Here is a 21,714-nt window from a genome sequence, read left to right as displayed (position 1 = left end):
AAGTAAAGCCTGACCCATTAATCTGCCCATTATAGTCTATCTCAGAATAATCATCATCGGAGCAAAATTGTCAGATTTTATTTTTATTTTGATCAGGAATTGTGTTTAGTGAAATGCATTGCTGCCCTGGAGGAGCAGCAGCAGGTGTGATGTCATACATTGAATTCATTTACACTACATTGACAGTTCCCCCTGCAGCCAATAGTAGAGGCATTGGTCATCTCTTGACAGTTAATGACTCGATAAAATACTTAAAGGTGAGGTGAGCGATATATTTATGCGTTATAAGTGTTCAATCGCTCTATATTCATTTAGCGATCACTTATATAGTGTGTGCGCTTCATAACACAGGTCTCTCAGTCACCCGCTCTGCATTTAATTGGCAAATAAACTTTTCGAGTATCCCACAACCTGATATCCAATCAGAAGAGAGAACGCTACAAGCGGGTAAGTCTCTCTGCCGGTGCACGTGCAGAGCGACAGATGGGTGAATTTATGCGCCTACAATGGCGGAGCAGGTAAAAATCCTTCCCAATGTCTGTTTTGATGGTTTTTAATCGTGTTTTATCGCACTTACGGATCTGAGATGATGCTAGATAACTCGCTGCTTGAAGACTGCAGTGCATTAATGTGGGGACGAGGGAGGGGACTGCTAACTGCAGTCACTGACAGGAAGTTAGCTAAAAGTACCATTTTGCTTACTGAACCTTTAATGTGTGAGTTTTAAAATGCCCCATGTCACTTAAGACATATTTGCAACACTTAATTTTTTTAGACAATTCATAATATATTACAATAAATAAAAAAATCCTGCTCACATTTTTTGACAGTAAAAAGTATTTTTATATTTATTTATTTATTTAAGGGTTCAAAAAAGTATAATTTTTTCAATAGGAGAGAGTGGCCTAAGTTGTGCCACTTTTTACTCAAAGTGACTTTAAAGTGAGGCCTTGACAGTAAAGTCTCCAACTCAAATATGTACATATATTTCAGGGTGTTGTGCATCCCTGGCAATAAAAACTTTGGATCTGGAATAAACTGTTGAAGAAATATAGCTTTCGGAAAAAAAGTTGTCTTGTGGCACAACTTGCCCCCGGTGTGGTGTAAGTTGTGCCGTTGGAGAGAATACCATGGGGTGAATTGTGCCATTGATATATATCTCATAAACTGTAATGCAAGACAAATCCATAGGACAATTACTTATTTAAGGTTTATTTAAAGTAAAGTAAATATTTTACAAAGATTGAAGGACAATTTTCTTAAACAATGCCTAGCAGATCTAATGGTTTTACCTGCAAAGCTCACAATGACAAAGTCACCATCATCATCTTTCTGGCCATCTGAACTCTCATCAGTGGTGTCGTTAAAGGCCTACTTCACCGGTGGGAATATGAAGGTGTATTGAATTCTGAGATCCCATGTAGTATAAATGTGCAAACGTTTTTTAAATCGATTCAACCTAGCCTGAGAAAAGGCAGAAAGAGTGTTTTATGGTCTCACTGTCTAACCCTACATTTTACTAATGTGACATCACTTCAGTAAAAATGTAGGGTTATGATTAACAGGACAGCTGGGCCAAGGGAAGACTGAGGAAAGACTGAGGGAAGAAAAACCTTATTCATTATATTATAATAGTGATTTTATAATGATAGAACGCTGGTTCCGTATTGAAGTATTCCTTTAAGTTAGAGATAAAGAAAAAGAAGAGATTCAGCGACTAAAATCATTTTGCGACTGGTTCACTTTAATTTCTCTGATGATCTGTTGTGATGAACCAGATGAATAACCTTACCCCAGTGGAAATGATCTGTTGTGATGAACCAGATGAACAACCTTACCCCAGTGGAAATGATCTGTTGTGATGAACCAGATGAACAACCTTACCCCAGTGGAAATGTGAAGATTGTTGAGAATTAAATTACAACCCCAATTCTAAATAGTTGGGGTTGAAAAAAAATCAGTTCATCCTAGCCTGAGAAAAGGCAGAAAGAGTGTTTTTTTTAACCCTATATTAATCTTACTGTGACATCACAGTAAGATAAATATAGGGTTAAAAAAAAATTACTTTGTAAATATTACTGTGATGTCACAGTAGGAGAAATCACAGTAATATTTACAAAGTAAGGTTTTTTTTTAACCCTATATTTATCTTACTGTGATGTCACAGTAAGATTAATATAGGGTTAAAAAAACACTCTTTCTGCCTTTTCTCAGGCTAGGATGAACCAATTCAATTTTTTTTTTGCACATTTATACTACATAGGATCTCAGAATTCAATACACCTTCATATTCAAACCGGTGAAGTAGGCCTTTAAGTGGAATGGAGATGTCAGTCTCTTCTGAGCTACTGTAGACAATCACTTTCTTTTGGTGACCAGTGTAAACAGCCATGCCAATGGCACAACTCTCAGTAATGTACTTTGCACTAGCTGCTCCGCCCTTGTAGAACCAACTGCCACCTGGCATATGCAATTCCCCTACATTTCTGCCTTTAAATCAAGGCTCAAAACCCATCTGTACACCCTGGTTTTTCCTCTCCATTAACTATCTTACCTCTGTACTACTATCTTTGTTTATATGTGGATGTATGGGCTTTTTGTTATTGTTATTTCATTGTTTACCTACTGAATGCACTATGTAAAGCACTTTGGACAGTGCAAACTGCTATACATGTGCTTTTATAAATACATTTTACTTACTTACTTACTTACTTACTTACTTACTTACTTACTTACTTACTTACTTACTTATAACTCACCTAGGCCCTCTGGCACAAATCACCCCAACCCCAGAATTTTGGATAATAAGCATGATGCAGCAGTTTAGGGCTGACATCGTGCTAACTATATAGACACAAAGTGTAGCATACTGAAGCACTAAAACATGTGTCAAATCAGGGCTGTACAGAGCGACAGTTTTGATCGCATTTGCTACTGAAATTGATCACGTGCGATGATGAATAAAAATCCATTCGCACTCGTGTGACAGGTTGCTAATGAGGAGAGGCTGTCTTTGAAACACAGAGGAGCGCTGTACAACACTGCTTAGAGGGCTCTACATTAACACTGCGGGTAAATGAGTCTTAGGCAAGTAAGTTATTGAGTCCACCCTCCACTTTGGCTGGTGAAAGATATGTGTCCTCGGGATCGGTGCTCGTGCAGCGATTCTAGGTATAAAAACTTCACCAACGGCAATTACCGCAGTTAAGTTAGCGCGTGTACAAATAGAACATTTCCTGTGCGCCTTCACATTAAAAGCCTGTTACTAGCCAAACGTGAGTTGACTTTTATTTTGAAGGCAGTAAGAACAGGTAGTTAGCGCTTTTTTCTAGCTTGAAAGGCAACTCATTCAGCTGCAGAGAGCAGTCAACAGTAGCCTAGTCTATTTACAAAGTTTTAAATAAGCCACTGAAAAGCTACTCCCAACACATTCACAACAACCTATTTAATTTATCCTAAATTGTACCAATATATATACTTATTTATTTAATAGGCTATGTTTAATGTTTTAAAGTTTGGTTTTAATTAACAGAAGGACATTATAATAATAATTCTGAATCAGCAAAAAATTGCAATTGGCAGGTTAGATTCTTTTTTCTAAATTGCAATCAGTGCACCCCTATTAATTTTTCCACAATTATTACTACACGCACTAGGATATAATATTAATTGAGAATCTCAAATGAGACCAAGATGACATGCTCAAAGGTAATTAGAGCGAAATGCAAGGGTTAAGGTTATGCAAGTTTTCGATCATACTTTGGGTGCTACCAAATTTATTTTTGTGCTACTGAATTTTTTTGCTTGCTAGCACCAGTGCTACCACCTAAAAAAATAAGCGTACAGCCCTGATTCAAATGTTTTCAAACGTGTCTATAATTGTTCAGACACAATAATCAAAAAACCTTGATCATGGAAATTTTACTTTTAGAGGCAAAAAACAGTTTTTTGAGTTTAAATGTGCTAATATCTTATTCCATGTTTCTCCCTTATTTACAGAATGAGTTAAATGGATGGCTCTTCTTAAGGTGCGAACACACTAGGCATTTTACACGCGTACAGACGCGTATGAAATCCGCCCCTTTTCCATAGGGAACCATTGGTTTACGCGCGTACATGGCGCGTAAATGCGTCACTCGCGCTAAAGCAACATTTTCACTCGCGCTAAAGCAAAATTTTTATGCGCGTAGCTTTACGTGCGTATATATTACGCGCGTATAGCTACGCGAGGAGTTCAAAAAATTGAACTTTTGTTGCTCCTACGCGAGACGATTAGCCGCGTTGGCCAATCAGCGTTGAGCTTGACCCTACGTCACATACATTGGCAGGGTCGGAGAACAGTGTACTGTACACAGAGGCTGATGCGAGACACCGAGGAGTAAATGTATTGCGGCGGCCGGTGCTGTATGAAGCCGCTCGGGGTTATACGTGGGGAAAGTAAACCAGGAGAATGGACTTCCTGGTTAATTCAGTGAATATGTGTAGCTGTGCTTTAGCCGATAAACAAAGTTAGCGCCGTATAGCATTAGTTAACTCACCCTGTTGTGTGCGGGCGGCTAGCGCCTCATATTATGAACCCAAACATGACGACTGTCCGCGGGACTTTCACGACAAGTACACGAAGCACCGGTGTTGATCTACGCCAGCCACGGTCCCCTGTCACGGTCCCCTGTCACAGCCAGGTAGGGTAATTTTGGCTACTTGCCTTTATGTTGTGCCGCCGTGCACCGATGCTGCTGTAACTGTGTTTGTTATGTAGCTGCCGTGAATATGCAATGCTGTTTTAATGCTAGGCTATTTGTGCTGTTCAGTTTGTCTTTTGGCACAGTTGTTGGCCGTATTGTTGTTGTTTTTGTGTGGACATGCACGCTGTTGTGTCGGGTCGGTTCTGATCGCAGCCATAGTTGATAAGGGAAATACAATATCGGGAGGGAGACTCGTCACATTACGCGCGTATAACCTTTTTTGACACAAAATGATCAAGCAACATTTTAGCCGCGTTACGCACGTAAATCTTACGCGTGTAAAATGCCTAGTGTGTTCGCACCTTTAAATATGTGGTCACATTTCCAATTTCTTCTATGGTTTTCTAGAAACAAGGGGTGGCACAACTTCCCCACCGGCACAACTTAGGCCACTCTACCCTATATATTAAAAAAAATAAGAAAAAAAAGTAATTGGCCAATTAATCGGTTATCAGATTTTTTTTCTGCCTATAATCGGAATCTGGCCCCAAAAGAGGCAGCATGCAGTGAATGTGGATCATTAGCCTAGTTAGGTGATTGACAGGAAGGAACTTGAGGTTTGAGTCCTGCTCTGAAATGAGCCAGAACTGGCTGTGTTCAGGCCAGTTTCAGGTCTGACTTCTCTGCCCTTGTAGAACACTATGGTCTCTGTGCAACCCTAAACTTATGATCTCTCCCAGATAAATAGACTATTATTTCTCTGCACCACGTTGTATTTTTCCCCACTAGTGAGGGACCAATAATGCAAAGATTATGAACTGGTGTCTGCTATGACGTCTTAATGTTGATAAGATGTTCTTATTCCTATTTATAACTCAGTCATTAGTTCTGTTTGGAACCCTGGCCGGTGGAATGAAAATAAATAATCAACAACAAATTTCCAATAACACTTGACACATAAAGAAGTCTTTCTTTGCCTTGGGATCCTGGTGCGTGGTAAGGCTGGTTCAGTCATCCCTCTAATGACGCTAATAACATCAGTTGGTGTGAAATCCCATCCAATTCAGAGGAGGTTTTCTGCTTCATTCCAGTATTGTCTGACCCTCCTCAGATTTACAGCATCCCCATCAGGTCAACAGTGTGTATTTGACCAACAATTTGGTCCATGTCAGACAGATGACATTTTTACATCACCAGATTGGCGTAATATGTTGTATTTGTGTGTATTGTCAATAATGCTATTGGAAAATGTGGTATTTTGTTAACGTGCAGCAGATAGCTATCAATTCAGGTGTGCATAAGGTGGCAATTGCATTTTAGGTGCAACATTCAAAATGGAGTGGAAAGCTTGGGCATCCTACACACACCTGTACTGAGTGTACCCACTCAGAATTAGGGTTACAAAGGATTGGAAAGTTTCCGGAAACTTTCCATGGGAAGTTAAACTCTGGAATATTCAAAATTGGGAATTAACTATAAATGGCGGTAATTCAAATAATCTGTATCATATCCAAACATAAACCTAAATATATAAACATTATTTTTTGTCATAGGCAGACATCCATGCACAATCATACAATTAAAAAACATAACATTTTAACGGATTAAGTTGTAAGTAGAACGTTATCAAGTTTTGATAATTTTAATGAACAATCAATTATCTCACTGAACAACAAAAAGATGAATGTTGAGTAAAATATAACTCATCTGTCTGACCCCATCCATTCAATAAATAAAGTCAAATGCCCCCCCATGTGATGGAGGAAAGCACAGTGCATGTAGGGGGCGTGGCCTCAGTACCCCTGCAGTAATAGTGTGCTATGTGCATGTGATTGAGGAATAGTGGAGATATTATCAAGTGTACTTGCATGAAATCAGTTTTTTTTTGTCAAGATTTTTCCCTAACTATATTTGAGAACGGGGTAATCTGAGACACTTTTTACATTTGCTCCCCTCTAAGCGAGCTAAAATGATTTATCACTCAAATTTACACATTTCCGATTAATTCAGGATGTTTCCTAGAAATGGGCATTAGCAGAATTTTTTATAGACAAAGGGCAGTGAAAATATGATTGTTTTAAAAAAAGTTGTCATGTGTCTCACTTTACCCCAGCTGTGGGGTAAACTGAGACAGACCAGAAAAATCAAGGGGGTAAACTGATCCACTTGCTTTTTACACTCTGAAACTACCAACAACACAAATTGTAACAGTTAGAATCCTGACAGCTAGCTTGAAAACCAAATATTACAAAACTAATGTTGGACTAGTAACAGAATCATGGGGTTTGGTCAATTAAGCAAAAAAAAATTCTAAACACTTGAAAGTAACTGATCAAATACAACATATCATTCATATTCAATAATTAACATTCAAATGACAGATAGAACCAGTTAGATTAAAACACAGTCTGGGGGTCACAACACAGGACCCTTAGAGCCAGCTAGTGTCTGGGGGTCAGAGCAAAGGACAATCAGAACCAGAACAGTCTGGGACGCAGAACAGGACTAGACCCAGCTGTCATTTTCCATCTTTTGAGTCTTTTTCTGCATTTGTTTTATTGGGATCATTCATTGATTAAAGACATATTTCTTAGAGTCTATTGATGTTAAAGGTCACTCTCCTGTCCCCCACATACATATGTGCCAAACCATGCCCTTGCTGACACCCCTTCAACCATCAACCCCCACCTCCAGCCCACATTGTCTTTTGTCTAGTCTTCTAGTCTAGTCTCCTTGCTACCTCAAATATAATGGATTCATTAAAAGAGGGCACAGACACTGTCTCACTTTACCCCACAGCATTTGTATCACTTCACCCCACTGCCACAATTTGAGAAACTCAATTCAGTTTAATCTTCAGTTATCATCATCACATGGTTTCATATGTTGGTAGTTCATCAACATGTATGATAGAAGTTTTTCTACCTGAATGAATTTGATTAGGCACAACAATCGATTAAGTTGACAGCAAGAACATTTACTTTTACAATCAAAAATACATTTTTGTGAAAAAAAACATGCTTACAACATCACCATGAGGTCCTCTCTTTCATGGCCAAGGGGAAATGAGAGGGGCTTGAAAACATATATCTCGCATGACCAAAAATGTGTTCCGTGTCCTAGATACAGGGGGTGTCTCACATTACCCGATGCCTCACATTACCCCGTCCTCCCCTATTCAAAATCACTGTTTAAGCCTCTGTAAACCTGTTCTAAAATACTCAAAATCAATGATGTTATCAAAGTTGTGTGTCTCAATAAGCTTTTACAAAAATCTTATTGAATTTAAATGTTTATAAATATTACAAAACGTAGTTGAAAAAACTGCTTTTTTAGTGTCTAGACCGTTTGCCAGGACTGAAATAACATAGTTAGAAGGATTTAGTGCATATGGATTGCCAGGGCCTATAAGGGCCAACCCTAAATTTAGTAAATTCCCGTTTATTCCCATAATTCCAGTTAATTCCCATGGAAAATGTCCAACTTTGAAAATTCCCAGAATTTGCAACCCTACTCAGAATAGGGAGAAACAATTAGACTGTGGGAACCCCCTTCAGGCCATGAGCCCTGGCAGACCAATAAAGATTCAGTTACCCACAACAGATAGTGACCTACATTTTGAAAAGCAGTGATAAGCCTACAGTACACTGCAATCTCTAACTTTGATATTTGCCTCTCTCTTCTCCCCCCCAGCTGCCACCCTATGTCAGGGGAGTGTAGCTGTGAGCCTGGCTGGTCCGGACTCTACTGCAATGAGACCTGTGCCCCGGGCTTCTATGGAGAGTCCTGCAGGCAGCTGTGCCACTGTCTGAACGGGGCCGACTGCCACAGTGTGACGGGAGAGTGTGTCTGTGCTCCAGGCTTCAGGGTAACCATTCTAACCTCACAGTATGTCAATGAATGCTTGTACATGTCATGTTAATCGTGGGTAGGTGGTAGGATGGCCTAGAGTTTACAGGGGCCGACCAGTAACCATTTCAAAGTAGCCATTGACTAATAAAGTAATTTAACTTAATTCATGAGGTTTCTACAGTTTTTAGGATACAGTCAGGCCCGGATTAAGTGGAAAAAACTCCATACATTCGAACTGCCACAAGATTATTATGCTCATTTATTTATTTAGGTATTTTCATTACCTTTCAGGCTTTGTTTCACTGTTTATATGAAAATTGTTATAATGTAACAATAGTTGAAAGCATAGCCCTATATATTTTAGGGATTCACCGAAAGTTCGGCCACCGAAATGGCAAAATAAATCATGTTCAGTTACCAAATATTGACCATTTGTTTAAGAGTTGCGCGTTTGTAAACGGGAGTAAAGATAAACGTAACCGTGTATGCAAGTTCACGTCTTTTCGTGACCTCACTGCAGGAGCAGTTCTGTAAGGTGCGTGCAGAGTCCAGTGTGGGAGCAATTTTTCAAACTGGATGAAAAACAGTGCAGTGCAATGCTTTATTCAGCATAAAGTTAAAACACTCGCCCACGACTGATCCAAACACAAAAGCCTTGCTCGAGCGAAGCAGCGATTCACCTGGTGAAACCTGGCGTGGAACTCTGTGGTGGGTAACGGCGAAATTCACAGTGAGACATCGCCGGTGTGAGCCGCCGCACAGAAAAACTCTGGTTTTGACGGCTAAGAGCCGGCCAAGACTTCATGGCGGCCCTAAGCCGAATTTGATTAGGGCCCTCCTCTCCAATGTTAATGATTGACTAGGGCTATTGTTAAATGTCATTCACACCCAGTTCATCCGCAAGTGCCTCCACTGTCCAACTTGGGTCAAATAGTAGCCAGCAGAGATCATGACTCACCTAGGGGGGTCCGGGGGTATGCCCCCCCGGGAGATTTTTTTACCTTTTTAAAGTGAAATGCATGAATCTGGTGCACTATGAGAGGAAAATTAAGAGGCTAAATCTGAGGAGACACTGGGTCGGATAAATTAGAAGCTATTGAAGAAAGACACATGGATTTTCCATAGAAATATTAATATAAAAAATATATAATTCAGGGTCCTCTGGGATGGGCTTGGTGCTTTTTTTCTTTTATGGGACATATTTCTCTGTAATATAGTGAATGCATTTAAATGCAGTGAGAGGAATGAAGCAGAAGAACTCTGTTGTCCAGCTATTTTTTTTTCCACAGACGAGGCCGAAATAGGCTATAGACTATACACAGTGCATGGGCAACTGAGGGCAGCCCAATTTCCAAATGTTTTTAAATAAACTCAATACCGAGTGATAAGTTAACCTCGGATGAACTGATTCAATTATTAGGCTATTAACTATCCAGACCAAAACATTGTAGGCCTATTCCTTTTTTGTATGATAACTCACATTTGCATAATATGATGTTAATATCAAACACACATAGGCCTACAAAAAAATTAAAAATAAAAATAAAAAATATTCCCTCTCACTGGCCCCCCTAGTGGAAATGGGCCCTAGGCATGTGCCTAGAATGCCTATGCCTTGATCCGGCCCTGGATACAGTATGTGGTTGGCTGTGTGCTGCTAACATCTCAATCCCAGTATGCAAACCTCGGCCAAACCAGACACTAGTACATCAGGAACAGAAGATCTCTTAACAGTGGATTTAGTGAAAATGTCAGTTGTGCAGTGCAGAGCAGCCATGTGCTTACACAGAACACGCTCAAAGCTGCTATCAGTCAAAATGCAGCTCTCTGCTAGCACCTAGTGGCAGCAGTCAGAAGAAGAACATATCAGCGAGTGGTGTTTTCCTATACAATCCTTTATCTTTTTTTTATTTTTATTTTTTTCTAGCATGAATTCATTAAAAATAAATATTAGGGTCATCCAAACAGTGTGCCCAGTCCAGATCGGCTTACAAGACACTACTAATATTACATACAGAGGGCATCGAAATTGTCTTGTATGTGACAATGTACTACAGTGTACAGTATGTTCTTATGTTGAAAGAGGTGTTGATATCTGACTGGAGCATCATGATGGCTTGTAAAATATGAGTAAAAATAATGTTGGTGGTTGAGCTGCACTAACTGTGATTGCCTGTATGTCCGTGCTCAGGGCCCTGACTGTTCTGTGGGCTGTCCAGAGGGGAGCTATGGAGCCAACTGCTCCTCACACTGTCAGTGTAAGAACAGAGCGCAGTGTTCATCTGTGGACGGATCCTGCTCCTGTCAATCAGGTCAGACACTCAATAACATGCTGCATGCAGTGGCTTTCTCTCATTTTCCATACCATTCATATGACTTCAAATCAAGTCACTAGAAAAAACAGTGAATATGCAGTATGTGCATATGGATGGCATTATAATTCATTATTTATAATGTTTTCCTTGTGAAAGCCTTTTTAAAATGATTGATTTTACGTGTCTTGTTTCTATTGCTTTTTATATGATGGTATTTATTTGATTGTTTTGAATTCCTCTGTGCTCAGGTCCAATTATCGTTGAGTCTGCTTTTGTTAAGAACTTTATACCATTGTATAGTTCTATATAAATGAAGTTTATTATCATTATTATTCAAATATTATTATTCATTTACTTAAAATAGTCATCACAATGTCTCTGTGATGACTGTGCATGTGGTGGTGACCTTCGCTGTCAGCGTTATTTCAAGGAATAGGTCATTGTTGGACGCTAGCTACGACGAATCTAATGCAAGCTGTGTGTGTGTGGGTGTGTGTGTGTGTGTGTGTGTGTGTGTGTGTGTGTGTGTGTGTGTGTGTGTGTGTGTGTGTGTGTGTGTGTGTGTGTGTGTGTGTGTGTGTGTGTGTGTGTGTTGGTTGAATCATCAGGGTGGCATGGCGTGGACTGCTCCATCAACTGTCCCAGTGGGCGCTGGGGTGTGGGCTGTAACCTGAGCTGTGTGTGTCTGAACGGGGGAGCATGCAACGCTCTGGACGGGGGCTGTACCTGTGCTCCAGGCTGGAGAGGAGACAGCTGTCAACACCACTGCCAGGTCAGACCATATGGAAGAAGCACAGTCATGTTTTCTTTTTAACCTTTTATTGTTTCCAACATATATTTTTCATTTATTCTTGTGTCAGTTAGAAAAAAACACACATCTAGTTCACTGACTGTTTTAAAACTGCACATATTGTTACATTGCAACCTGACGCTCGGCTGTAGTGTTTTTATTTTTTATCTTATCAGGATTTTCAATTGTAAACAGCTAACATAATGACATCTGAATGGAAGCAGTCAGTGTCTTACATCTCATTACAAATCCTAACTACAACCCCATACATGCATCCAATATTTGTTAGGATGGGTCTACCCTTGTTGGGGCTGCAGATATTGACATTGGTTAAGTTGATCTCATGCTGTACATTTTCAATAATGTAAAGTGTATTGTTAGAACACATGGAGCTGTTGAAAAGACTCTTAGTGTGTGTGACCGGCTGCCTGTCATGAGGTGACCTTGTGTAGGATCATAATTGACATCTGTGCATATCGCGTATACATATTTTTTATCATATTTAACATTATTCTATTACATTTACAGTATCCTATTTCACTAGTTTTTATTTTCATTTTTATTTCCACCGACAGTATTCTATTTCAGCTACATTTCATTTTTATTTTATTTTTCATTCTACATTTACTTAATATTTATATGGCTCACCTTATCTCTACTCTTCTATCTTCACTGTGTCCTTGCTCTACTGTTGTGTTTATGTGTGTCTCAGGTGTTGCTCTCTTCACTTGTGTTTTTCTTCTTCTATATATCACATTGTTGAGAGGAGCCTGAGACTTAAGAATGTCATTACCAATGACTGCTGCTGTAATTGTTAATGTGCATATGACAAATAATCCATCTTGGATCTTGACTCTTAAAAGGATGGAACCTACGGTCTGGACTGTAGAGAGCGCTGTGACTGCAGTCATGCTGACGGCTGTCACCCCTCCACTGGTCACTGCCGCTGTCTGGCTGGATGGACAGGTGAGACACAATAACACTGGCCCTCATTTACTAACAGACAACATTTGTGTTTAAACCTTCACAGTCTCACACACAACTTCCCGGATTTCTCAATATTTTCGTACCAAATTTCTTTTATACCAAATCTGTAATCTGAAAACAAAGTTAGATCTTCCTCAGAACACGTGTCACATATGATAAACGTTTGGCTGTCTTAAAAAAATGTAAATACAACTAAATACAAAGCATATTAAAAGCAAAAGAAGGCACAAGCAACACACAAATAATAAAAAAAAGATAATAATGCAAAGGCCAAATGTATGGCCATGAAGCTGAAGCGAATTCATCTTCATAAATTATTGTCATGATTAAAATATGTCAATATAAAAGCTGAGCTCCCAGTCCTTTGCTTTAAATGCAGCATTATGAGACTCTGCATATTAAATTTTAACCGTTTTTTTTTAATAGTTTTCCTTACTATTTTCTTTCTTTGTGTGTGTGTGTGTGTGTGTGTGTGTGTGTGTGTGTGTGTGCGCGTGCGTGCGTGCGTGCTTGCGTGTGCGTGTGTGCGTGCGTGTGTGTGTGTTGTGTAGGTATCCACTGTGACAGTGTGTGTGCAGAGGGGCACTGGGGCCCAAACTGCTCCGTCCCTTGTAACTGTAAGAACGGGGCGTCCTGTTCCCCAGACGAGGGCTCCTGTGAGTGTGCTCCAGGCTTCAGAGGCACAAGCTGCCAGAGGAGTGAGTCCACACACACTGCTCATGCTTGACTTACAGGACTAAAAAGTTCATTTCAACTTTCGGCAGTGGCAGTCGCAGTGGTGAAGTGGGTAGCGAGGTCGCCTCTGGAGTGCAGGGTCGGAGGTTCGATCCTCCGCCTACCCGCCACATGTCGAAGTGTCCCTGGGAGAGACACTGAACCCCACATTGCTCCCGATGGTTCAGAGGGCGCCTTGCATGGCAGCTACTGCCATCGTTGTATGAGTGTGTGTGTGAATGTGGTAAGAATTGTAAAGCGCTTTGGGGCTGAGAAAATCGTCTAAAAGCGCTATACCTATATAAATCAAGACCATTTTCAATCACAAAATAAGAGGGCTGGCCTTTTATAAGGGCGATATTGCCATTGAATCCCCACACAAGGGGTAATAACCTAATGACACACTGGACAATTGTGGAACTGTATTCTGTATTATGTTAAAGATGAATTCAGTGGTTATGGAGAACGCTTGTTGTCAAAATCACTTTTTTGTCAAATTCATGGAATATCTCCTCACGATCCACTACCTCTACATATTGAGTCAGCACTGAAAAAGCAAGAGTCCAGTGTTGATACACAGCCTAGGCTCTGTAAACGGGCATGTTGCTAGCTACGGCGAGCCCTCTTTGTTAGCAAACCCATTGTTTTGTAGGCCTACCAGGTTAGAGAGCCCAGGCTGTGTATTAACACTGGATTTTATATCTCAGCGCAGATTCACTGATTTCGACAACTGGCATTCTCCAGAATCTCTGACCCCACCTTCAAAATCTCCCTGTGTCTTAAGCTGTCTATCATGAGGATAAAGCCTAAAAGAGGGTCCTGATTGCTGATTGCACAATGATTTCTTCCCACAGTAACTTCATTACCAAGCAGATTATACTAACACTTGTTATCCCCTGCCTGCAGTTTGCTCTCCAGGTTACTTTGGTCACCGCTGCAGTCAGACGTGCCCACAGTGTGTCCATAGCAACGGGCCTTGTCACCACGTGGCCGGGCAGTGTGACTGTCTGCCAGGCTTCAAGGGCACACTGTGTAATGAGGGTGAGTCTACCTGTAGAGCATTGTGTTCTACTGTGTGGCTAAGGCTTCAGGCTAAAGCACAGGTGTGCTTCCTGTTTGTGTTAGTCCCATTAAGACTTAGACTTAGACTTAGACTTAGACTTAGACTTAGACTTAGACTTAGACTTAGACTTAGACTTAGACTTTTCATTCATAAATACACCAGTTCACATATTAAAGGACATTTTGTTACGTTGGTTTACGGTGGAGTGGACACAAATATCTAAAATTCAAATATTCACAGAATATGAAAAGCTGGTATAGTACTAATTGCATAAAAATGAGAATGATAAAGAGTAAAGTGACAGAGGGATATTGATAAAGAGTAACGTGACAGAGGGATATTGATAAAGAGTAACGTGACAGAGGGATATTGATAAAGAGTAACGTGACAGAGGGATATTGCACAGAGGTAGAAGCATGTTATCAACTAATGATTAAAAGCTGTTCCAAGAATATTCTTTGGCGCTTTATAACATTATCAAAAAAGCATTTGAGCCCGAAGACGGTTGGGATTAATATCCTTCGTCGAGACCCATGCAGCAATATCATTTCAGTGCAGGGAATTATACAGTGTAAATGTTTGAACTGACCATTACACTTGGTCATATGAAGTTGACATACTGCTCTTCTAAAGTTCAACAGCTTTACACATGAGAACTATTAGTGACCGTGTGTGTGTGTGTGTGTGTGTGTGTGTGTGTGTGTGTGTGTGTGTGTGTGTGTGTGTGTGTGTGTGTGTGTGTGTGTGTGTGTGTGATAAGAATTGAACCTAATCAGCAACCAACCAAGATGCCAAGAACAAGCCAGTAATTCCATGCATGATATCTAAAGCCCCTTTTACACAGCCAGTGAAAGCCGGGAATATGCCGTATAGGCCCTCCGCCCTGCTGTTTAAATGCGACCGTTGCGGAAGATTCCCGACACAATCAGTTCCGCCTCTCTGTTTAAATGCTCCAGCTTGTTGTTGCGGAACAGGGGGGCGTTTGACGTTCCATAGCCTACGTTCTAAACATGCGACCATGTTAGCAGTTGAAGGACGTGTGTTTAACATTAACCATGGCGGCCTGATGTCCAGTAAAAATCACCAAATAAAAGGAATGGCGTATAATCTAGCTGGTCATAAGGTCCGCTGCTCAATCCAAACCCCCACGCTTCATTTTGCAGAGTGTATGAGTCTATTTCTGCCCAGGGGAAGTTGTACAATGGGAAAGCTAGGCTAAGCTAGGCTAGGCTAGGCTAAGCTAGGCTGCGACCGGATCGCCACCGCTATTATTATCCTAAGTCTGAGCGTATATCCACACTTTATTTCTGTCTACAGTAACGTGACTTCACACACTGTGTGTATGTGTATGTGTATGTCTGATTGGCAGATCGCTTCCCTTACAAAGAGACTCGCTCACAGCCAACCTGTCACACACACACACACACACAGACACAGACACAGAGGTGAAGCAGTGAGCAGCAGAGTGATTTTTGTCAGTTTGGTTAACAGAGATGTTGGACTCAGCGCGTAGCGAGATCAACCGGCACATCGTGGGAACAGTAAAATACGGCCCTCTTACTGCAAGCTCCAGCACTTCTGCTCTCAATTCACCAGCCAGTGTTGTTGTAAAGCAGCTGACCGGCGCGGCGCTAAATGTTTACGTCACACCTGACGCTGTTTACAAGCACCTCTTTCATTCCGGAGCGCTGTGTAAAAGGGACTACTGATGCGCCAGCAGGCCGGCGTTGCTTGGTTCTGTGTAAATAACACAGAAGCAAAGCCGGCATTTTGGAGTGATGTTCCATCAATATGCCGCAATCTCTGTGTAAAAGGGGCTTGAGATTGGCAGTGATATTCTCAAGTAGTGAGAATAGTTGCTAACTAGCTCCAATGTGCATGAGGAACATGCATGATGAACACACGTTGTCTTGTGTGCAGTGTGTCCTAGCGCTCGCTTTGGGAAGAACTGTGCCTGGAGCTGCAGCTGCACCAACAACGGCACCTGTAACCCCATCGACGGGTCCTGTCAATGTTACCCGGGATGGATCGGCAGTGATTGCTCCCAGCGTGAGTTACTCAATCAAATCAAACACATTTTATAATGTTACTGTCCATGTTAAAGGTGCACTCTGTCACTTTGGGTATGTCACAGAAGTGAACATTTTCTGAAGTATATTCTCATTACTGAATAGAGAAAATGCGATCCCTGCAACACTGTTTGAAGTTAGAACGCTTCCTGAAAAGTTACTGTTTCACTGTTGTTGTTAAAAGGTGAAGTAAGCGGAATGGTCAGTTTATGGTCACATTAATGCACTGCGGTCTTCAAGCAGTGAGTTATCTAGCATCATCTCAGATCCATAAGTGTGATCAAACATGATAAAAACCATCAAAACAGACATTGGGAAGGATTTTTACCTGCTCCGCCATTGTAGGCGCATACACATTCACCCATCTGTTGCTCTGCACATGCACCGGCAATGAGACGGGTGCCGGTTTGTAGCGTTCTCTCTTCTGATTGGTTATCAGTCGTGGGATACCCGAAAAGTTTATTTGCCGATTACATGCAGTGCGAGTGACTGAGAGATCGGAGTTATGAAATGCGCACATTATGTAAGTGATCACTGTATGAATAAAGAGCGATTTAACACGTATGTAAAATATCTCCTATTATACTACTTTTCTAGTCTTAATTTCTTGTTAAAACCTGCTATAGAGCAACCTGACACGAATCACATCACAAAAAACCATGTAGATTTTCGGGACACTTTTCCTCTCACCCTAGCGAGCACAGCAGTCTGCTCCACACACTGCTTTGTGCTTCTCCGCCCCACCCCCCCCCCCCCCCTCCCCTCCTGCAAACCCCACTCCGTTGTGATTGGCTACCTTCCTTCCGGAACAGTTTCAGCAGCGCGCGGGTAGATTTGAGAGCAGGAAGATGGGGGCATGCCTGAGCAGCACATTACCATACATGGAAAAATCCGGAATCGTGACGACACGATGGCAGGAAATTTTAACCGATTTGAACACGTGATTTCTCGACCGGCTGCCCTAGTGTTTAGTGCTCTGCACAGCCACCCCAGACGGTCAGCAGGGAATACGTCTAAATGCATGTACGTAATTATTTGATACGCTAGTATGGTTAAACATGACTATAAATCATTATAACAACGTTTATAGGTCATAAAAGTCGAAAAGTATAATAGGTCCTCTTTAACATAAATATATCGCTTACTTCACCTTTAACAAACATGTTCTAGTATGTTTGGTTCCAGGTGCCTCAAAATGATTTAGTTTTGATTTTTGATGATAGAATTACTCAATACTAATGTAGAGTTGAATATGTTTTGTAACATAACTGCAGGCTCTGTGAATATAAACAAATCCCCCTCCCTTCAAACTGCATAGTGCACCTTTAAAGTACTTCCCCATGAGATTGTGTATAGTGAGTGAAAATGATTTGGAAAAGATAGGATAAGATTTCCAGCGCTAACATTGTGTTAACCTTGTGTTTCAGCCTGTCCACCTGGTCAGTGGGGACCCAACTGCATTCACACCTGCAACTGTCACAACGGAGCCTACTGCAGCGCTTATGATGGAGAATGCAAGTGCACCCCGGGCTGGACCGGCCTCTACTGCACCCAGCGTCAGTCACACACACTCACTCACTCATAATAGATCACTAGAGGTAGATCACCATTTAAACAGCTGTTGTGTCATAAGGCTGGAAACAATCAAGCAAAGAGTATTTCATCAAACAAAGAGAAGCTTCATGTTCCTGGATCCTTAGGAACATGAAGGTCCATCCAATCCAGGCAGCACGAGGGCTTCCTGGACAGAATGGCAACGTTTAGGCCGCATGTCAGCATTCTGTTTAACAGAAACACAACAGAGCAGTGTCTGGTTGGCCCGTCATGCGAGGGAGGGGGAGAGGGGAGGCACAGAGACAGACTGAAGATACTGTAGGGGGGGTCTGAGTGTAAGACAGTAGGTGTAACTTCTTGTCTGTGTGCTTTTTAGAATAACCATTTGATGAATCTAGCCTTGGACATACAGGAGTAATACAAGATAAATACAATGTTTCTCATTGCACTGATAAGCATTCTAATATTTCAGTCAGGAGATATACCATATGCTATAATTCCCATTACACAGCTCTATATGATAAACCTTTGATGTATTATGGATTATATCACACAGCATTGTGTCTTATTATTTCAGAAATAGAGCATTTTGAAAATGTGTGGTTTTATGATGATAACTCTCCCTTGCAGGCTGCCCCTTGGGTTTCTATGGTAAGGACTGTTCCCAGAGCTGCCAGTGTAAGAATGGAGCGGACTGTGAGCACATCTCTGGGCAGTGCACCTGTCGAACCGGCTTCATGGGGCGCCACTGTGAACACAGTCAGTTACACTCTAATACACTCTTGACTCTTCTTAGTGCTAACTGTCTACACCTCAACTGACAACAGACAACTCCTCTCTAGCAAACTGCTGTACACTTTCTTTATTTCTTGTGCTCGCTTCGGTGGTGTCCACTTTGCCATCTCATTTAGCTCATTTTTAGCATTGAAATTCATGAGGTCATAAACCCTTTTTCCATGTTTACATTTAAAGGTTGAGTTAGCGATTCTAATTGAAAACACTGTTTGTCAAAATCAGTGAATATCAACTCAGCGTCCGCTATCTGTCTGTACCACGTGTGCGCTGAAAAAAAGTCCTGTGTGCATACACAGTCTAGGCTCTGTAAACAGGTATGTATACAAAGGGAGTCGGACCGAGGCCAGCAACACTTCTCCAACCAATCAGCTACAGGCAGCATTCTTGATGTTAGTAACAACAACGCTGCTATTGGACAGCAGACAAAAGCTTTAGCTAAGGCAACGCACGTCTTGGGGCGGAGCCTCTGAAGAGCAGGAAGGGAGGGGGTGTTTGTTTTGTAGCTCAGTTCAAATATCAACAATCCTGTGTGTTAGCATCAGAATACTATTGTCCTGTTGTTAAGGTTAGAGAAGACCTTCTTAAAGGATGGCTTTTTCTTCCTTCCAGAGTGTCCTCCTGGTTCCTATGGTTACGGCTGCCGTCAGGTCTGTGAATGTCTGAATAACTCCACATGTGATCACATGACAGGAACATGTTACTGCAGCCCAGGCTGGAAGGGAGCTCGCTGTGACCAAGGTGAGGACAGGTTGCACCAGATTCAGGGAAAGTTTCAAAATGCCTGCCTGTTCTCAGATCAGCTTTTTGAGAATGTTCACTTTAATCAGATTCCCTTGGTTGTTTAATAATTGATGCCCATCTCCCTTTGAAAGAAGAACTTTTTTTTTATCAAGTTTTATTTCAGAAATGGACTAAAAGTTCATTTAGTGTGTGGGGGGCTCCCCATAGAGTCTCTGTCCTCTTCACAGCAGACCCGGGTTAGATTCCAGCCCGGGTCGTTCTCTGCATGTCATTCCCCTCTCTGCCCCATTTCATCTCTGTCACTCCAAATCTGTCTAATAAAACAAAAATAAAAAAAAGAATCTTGATTGAGTCCAGACAGACTAAAGCCACAGCATGTTGCATCCCCTCCTGTGTGCAGCTGGTGTGGTGGTGGGCAGCCTGAACAGTCTGACCAGTGCAGCGCTGCAGGTGGACACATACCAGATGGGAGCCATAGCAGGGATCATTGTGCTGGTGATGCTGGTGCTCTTCCTCCTCCTCCTCTTCATCATCTACAGGAAGAAGCAGAAGAGCAAAGAGCCCGCCATGCCCGCCGTCACCTACACTCCTGCTCTGAGGGGCCCGGCTGACTACACCATGGCTGGTAGGTCACATGGTGCATTGTTAGGCATGGCTTCCATTCATTTGATTTGATTGAGACATAAAGACAAATGAGGGGGGGGGGATGTATTTAAAAAAAGCTGTTTGATCATTTCAATAGCTGCCATGGATTAGGCTATGTATCCACTGAGCACAGTTTTTCTTTTAGTTTCCTTTTGTATACAGGTAGGGAGCTGTATAGACTGGCCCATTGTTAACTATAGTGATACAGTAGTTTAGCTCTTTAGTGTGACTCTCTCTCTGCATGACATCACAGATTGAAATGCCTGTCATTTGGGCTCTCGTGCTCTGAAGCCCTGATAGACTGACTCATGTTGTATCCTGGTAACATCCACTTTGTTATTCCAGATGCTCACCCAGCAGCACCTGAGGCCCACCCCAGCAACTACTTCTCCAACCCCAGCTACCACACTTTGCCCCAGTGCATCAGCCCGCCATATATGAACAATGGCCCATATGGAAAGGTAGGAGAGGCCACTTTTTGAATCGATTAAGAATTCAGTTTGGAATGTGTCTTAACATCTGATGTGTATCCCTTAAACCTTTTCTTTTTTCAGGCCAAGAGCAACTTTGTGAACGTAAAGAATCAGAGACAAAGGGCTCCTCCAGTGGGTTGCACCGGCACACTGCCTGCAGACTGGAAACAGGGCCACTGCTTCAATGAACTGGGTGAGCACTGGAATGCAATATCCAGCAACACTAAAATATCAAAGAAATAACGCTGCAATTTGGTGTCTAATAATATTGTTAGTCTTACATGATAGTAAGTCCCTTTCCCACTAACCCACTCATCACTTTCCTGTAATGTGTGGGTTCCAATGTGGATGCCAAAAAAATCGGGCAAAATGCCACTGAATAATCTGAAAGGGCCCTTGAAATTCATTTGACAGGGGCTTTTGACGCCGCCGTAAAACAGATAATTATTTTTGGGGGATTGTGACGTTATTTATGTGTTTGAAAAGTCTAGTATGCACAGCTAGGCCTCACAGCTAGGTCTCACAGCTAGGCCTGACAGCTAGGCCTGACAGCTAGGCCTCACAGCTAGGCCTCACAGCTAGGCCTCAAGGTTCAAGGTTCAAGGTTCTTATTAGTGTCCCAAGAAGGCTGATGATGAAACGGTTGTCGTGGTTACTGCGACAGTCGTCAGTGTATAAAATAAAGAAAAGAGCAGAGAGAACACAGCCCTGTGAACCAGTGGAGGTGGACAGAAGGCTAGACACTGTTGTATTCACCTGAACACTTTGGGATCTGTTGGTTAAAAAATCCAGTACCCAACCCACTAAACAAGGATCTAGGCTAAAGGTGTTATTTAGTTTCTCGACGAGAACATGGGGCTGGATCGTATTAAAAGCAGAGGAGAAGTCAACAAAAAGTAGCCTGGCATGCTTCTTACTGCCTTCAAGATGTTTAAAAAGTAGATGGAGAAGAGTAGCAGTTGCGTCCTGGACGTCTCTTCCCTCCCTATAAGCGAACTGAAAAGGCCCTCTGAACTTCTCTCCTTCACACC

The 21,714-nt window shown here is 41.7% G+C and overlaps 1 protein-coding gene across 1 annotated transcript in view; it reads left to right on the top strand.

The window, feature by feature from the left end:
- Window positions 1-21,714, top strand: part of megf10 (multiple EGF-like-domains 10) — a gene marked incomplete at its 3' end in the record, with an annotated part of 86,760 nt that overhangs the window by 53,215 nt on the left and 11,831 nt on the right. Inside the window, exons 10-22 of the mRNA XM_080047264.1 lie at window positions 8,379-8,553; window positions 10,729-10,849; window positions 11,461-11,624; window positions 12,506-12,608; window positions 13,181-13,327; window positions 14,250-14,384; window positions 16,327-16,455; window positions 17,903-18,031; window positions 18,660-18,788; window positions 19,434-19,562; window positions 19,966-20,190; window positions 20,556-20,671; window positions 20,765-20,876. Coding sequence (XP_079903390.1) covers window positions 8,379-8,553; window positions 10,729-10,849; window positions 11,461-11,624; window positions 12,506-12,608; window positions 13,181-13,327; window positions 14,250-14,384; window positions 16,327-16,455; window positions 17,903-18,031; window positions 18,660-18,788; window positions 19,434-19,562; window positions 19,966-20,190; window positions 20,556-20,671; window positions 20,765-20,876 — 1,814 coding nt within the window. The remainder of the gene's footprint in view (window positions 1-8,378; window positions 8,554-10,728; window positions 10,850-11,460; window positions 11,625-12,505; window positions 12,609-13,180; window positions 13,328-14,249; window positions 14,385-16,326; window positions 16,456-17,902; window positions 18,032-18,659; window positions 18,789-19,433; window positions 19,563-19,965; window positions 20,191-20,555; window positions 20,672-20,764; window positions 20,877-21,714) is intronic.

Source organism: Ammodytes marinus (genome assembly GCF_949987685.1).
Source record: "Ammodytes marinus genome assembly, chromosome: 18".
NCBI lineage: Eukaryota > Metazoa > Chordata > Actinopteri > Uranoscopiformes > Ammodytidae > Ammodytes > Ammodytes marinus.
This window is presented reverse-complemented; position numbering and strand designations above follow the sequence as displayed.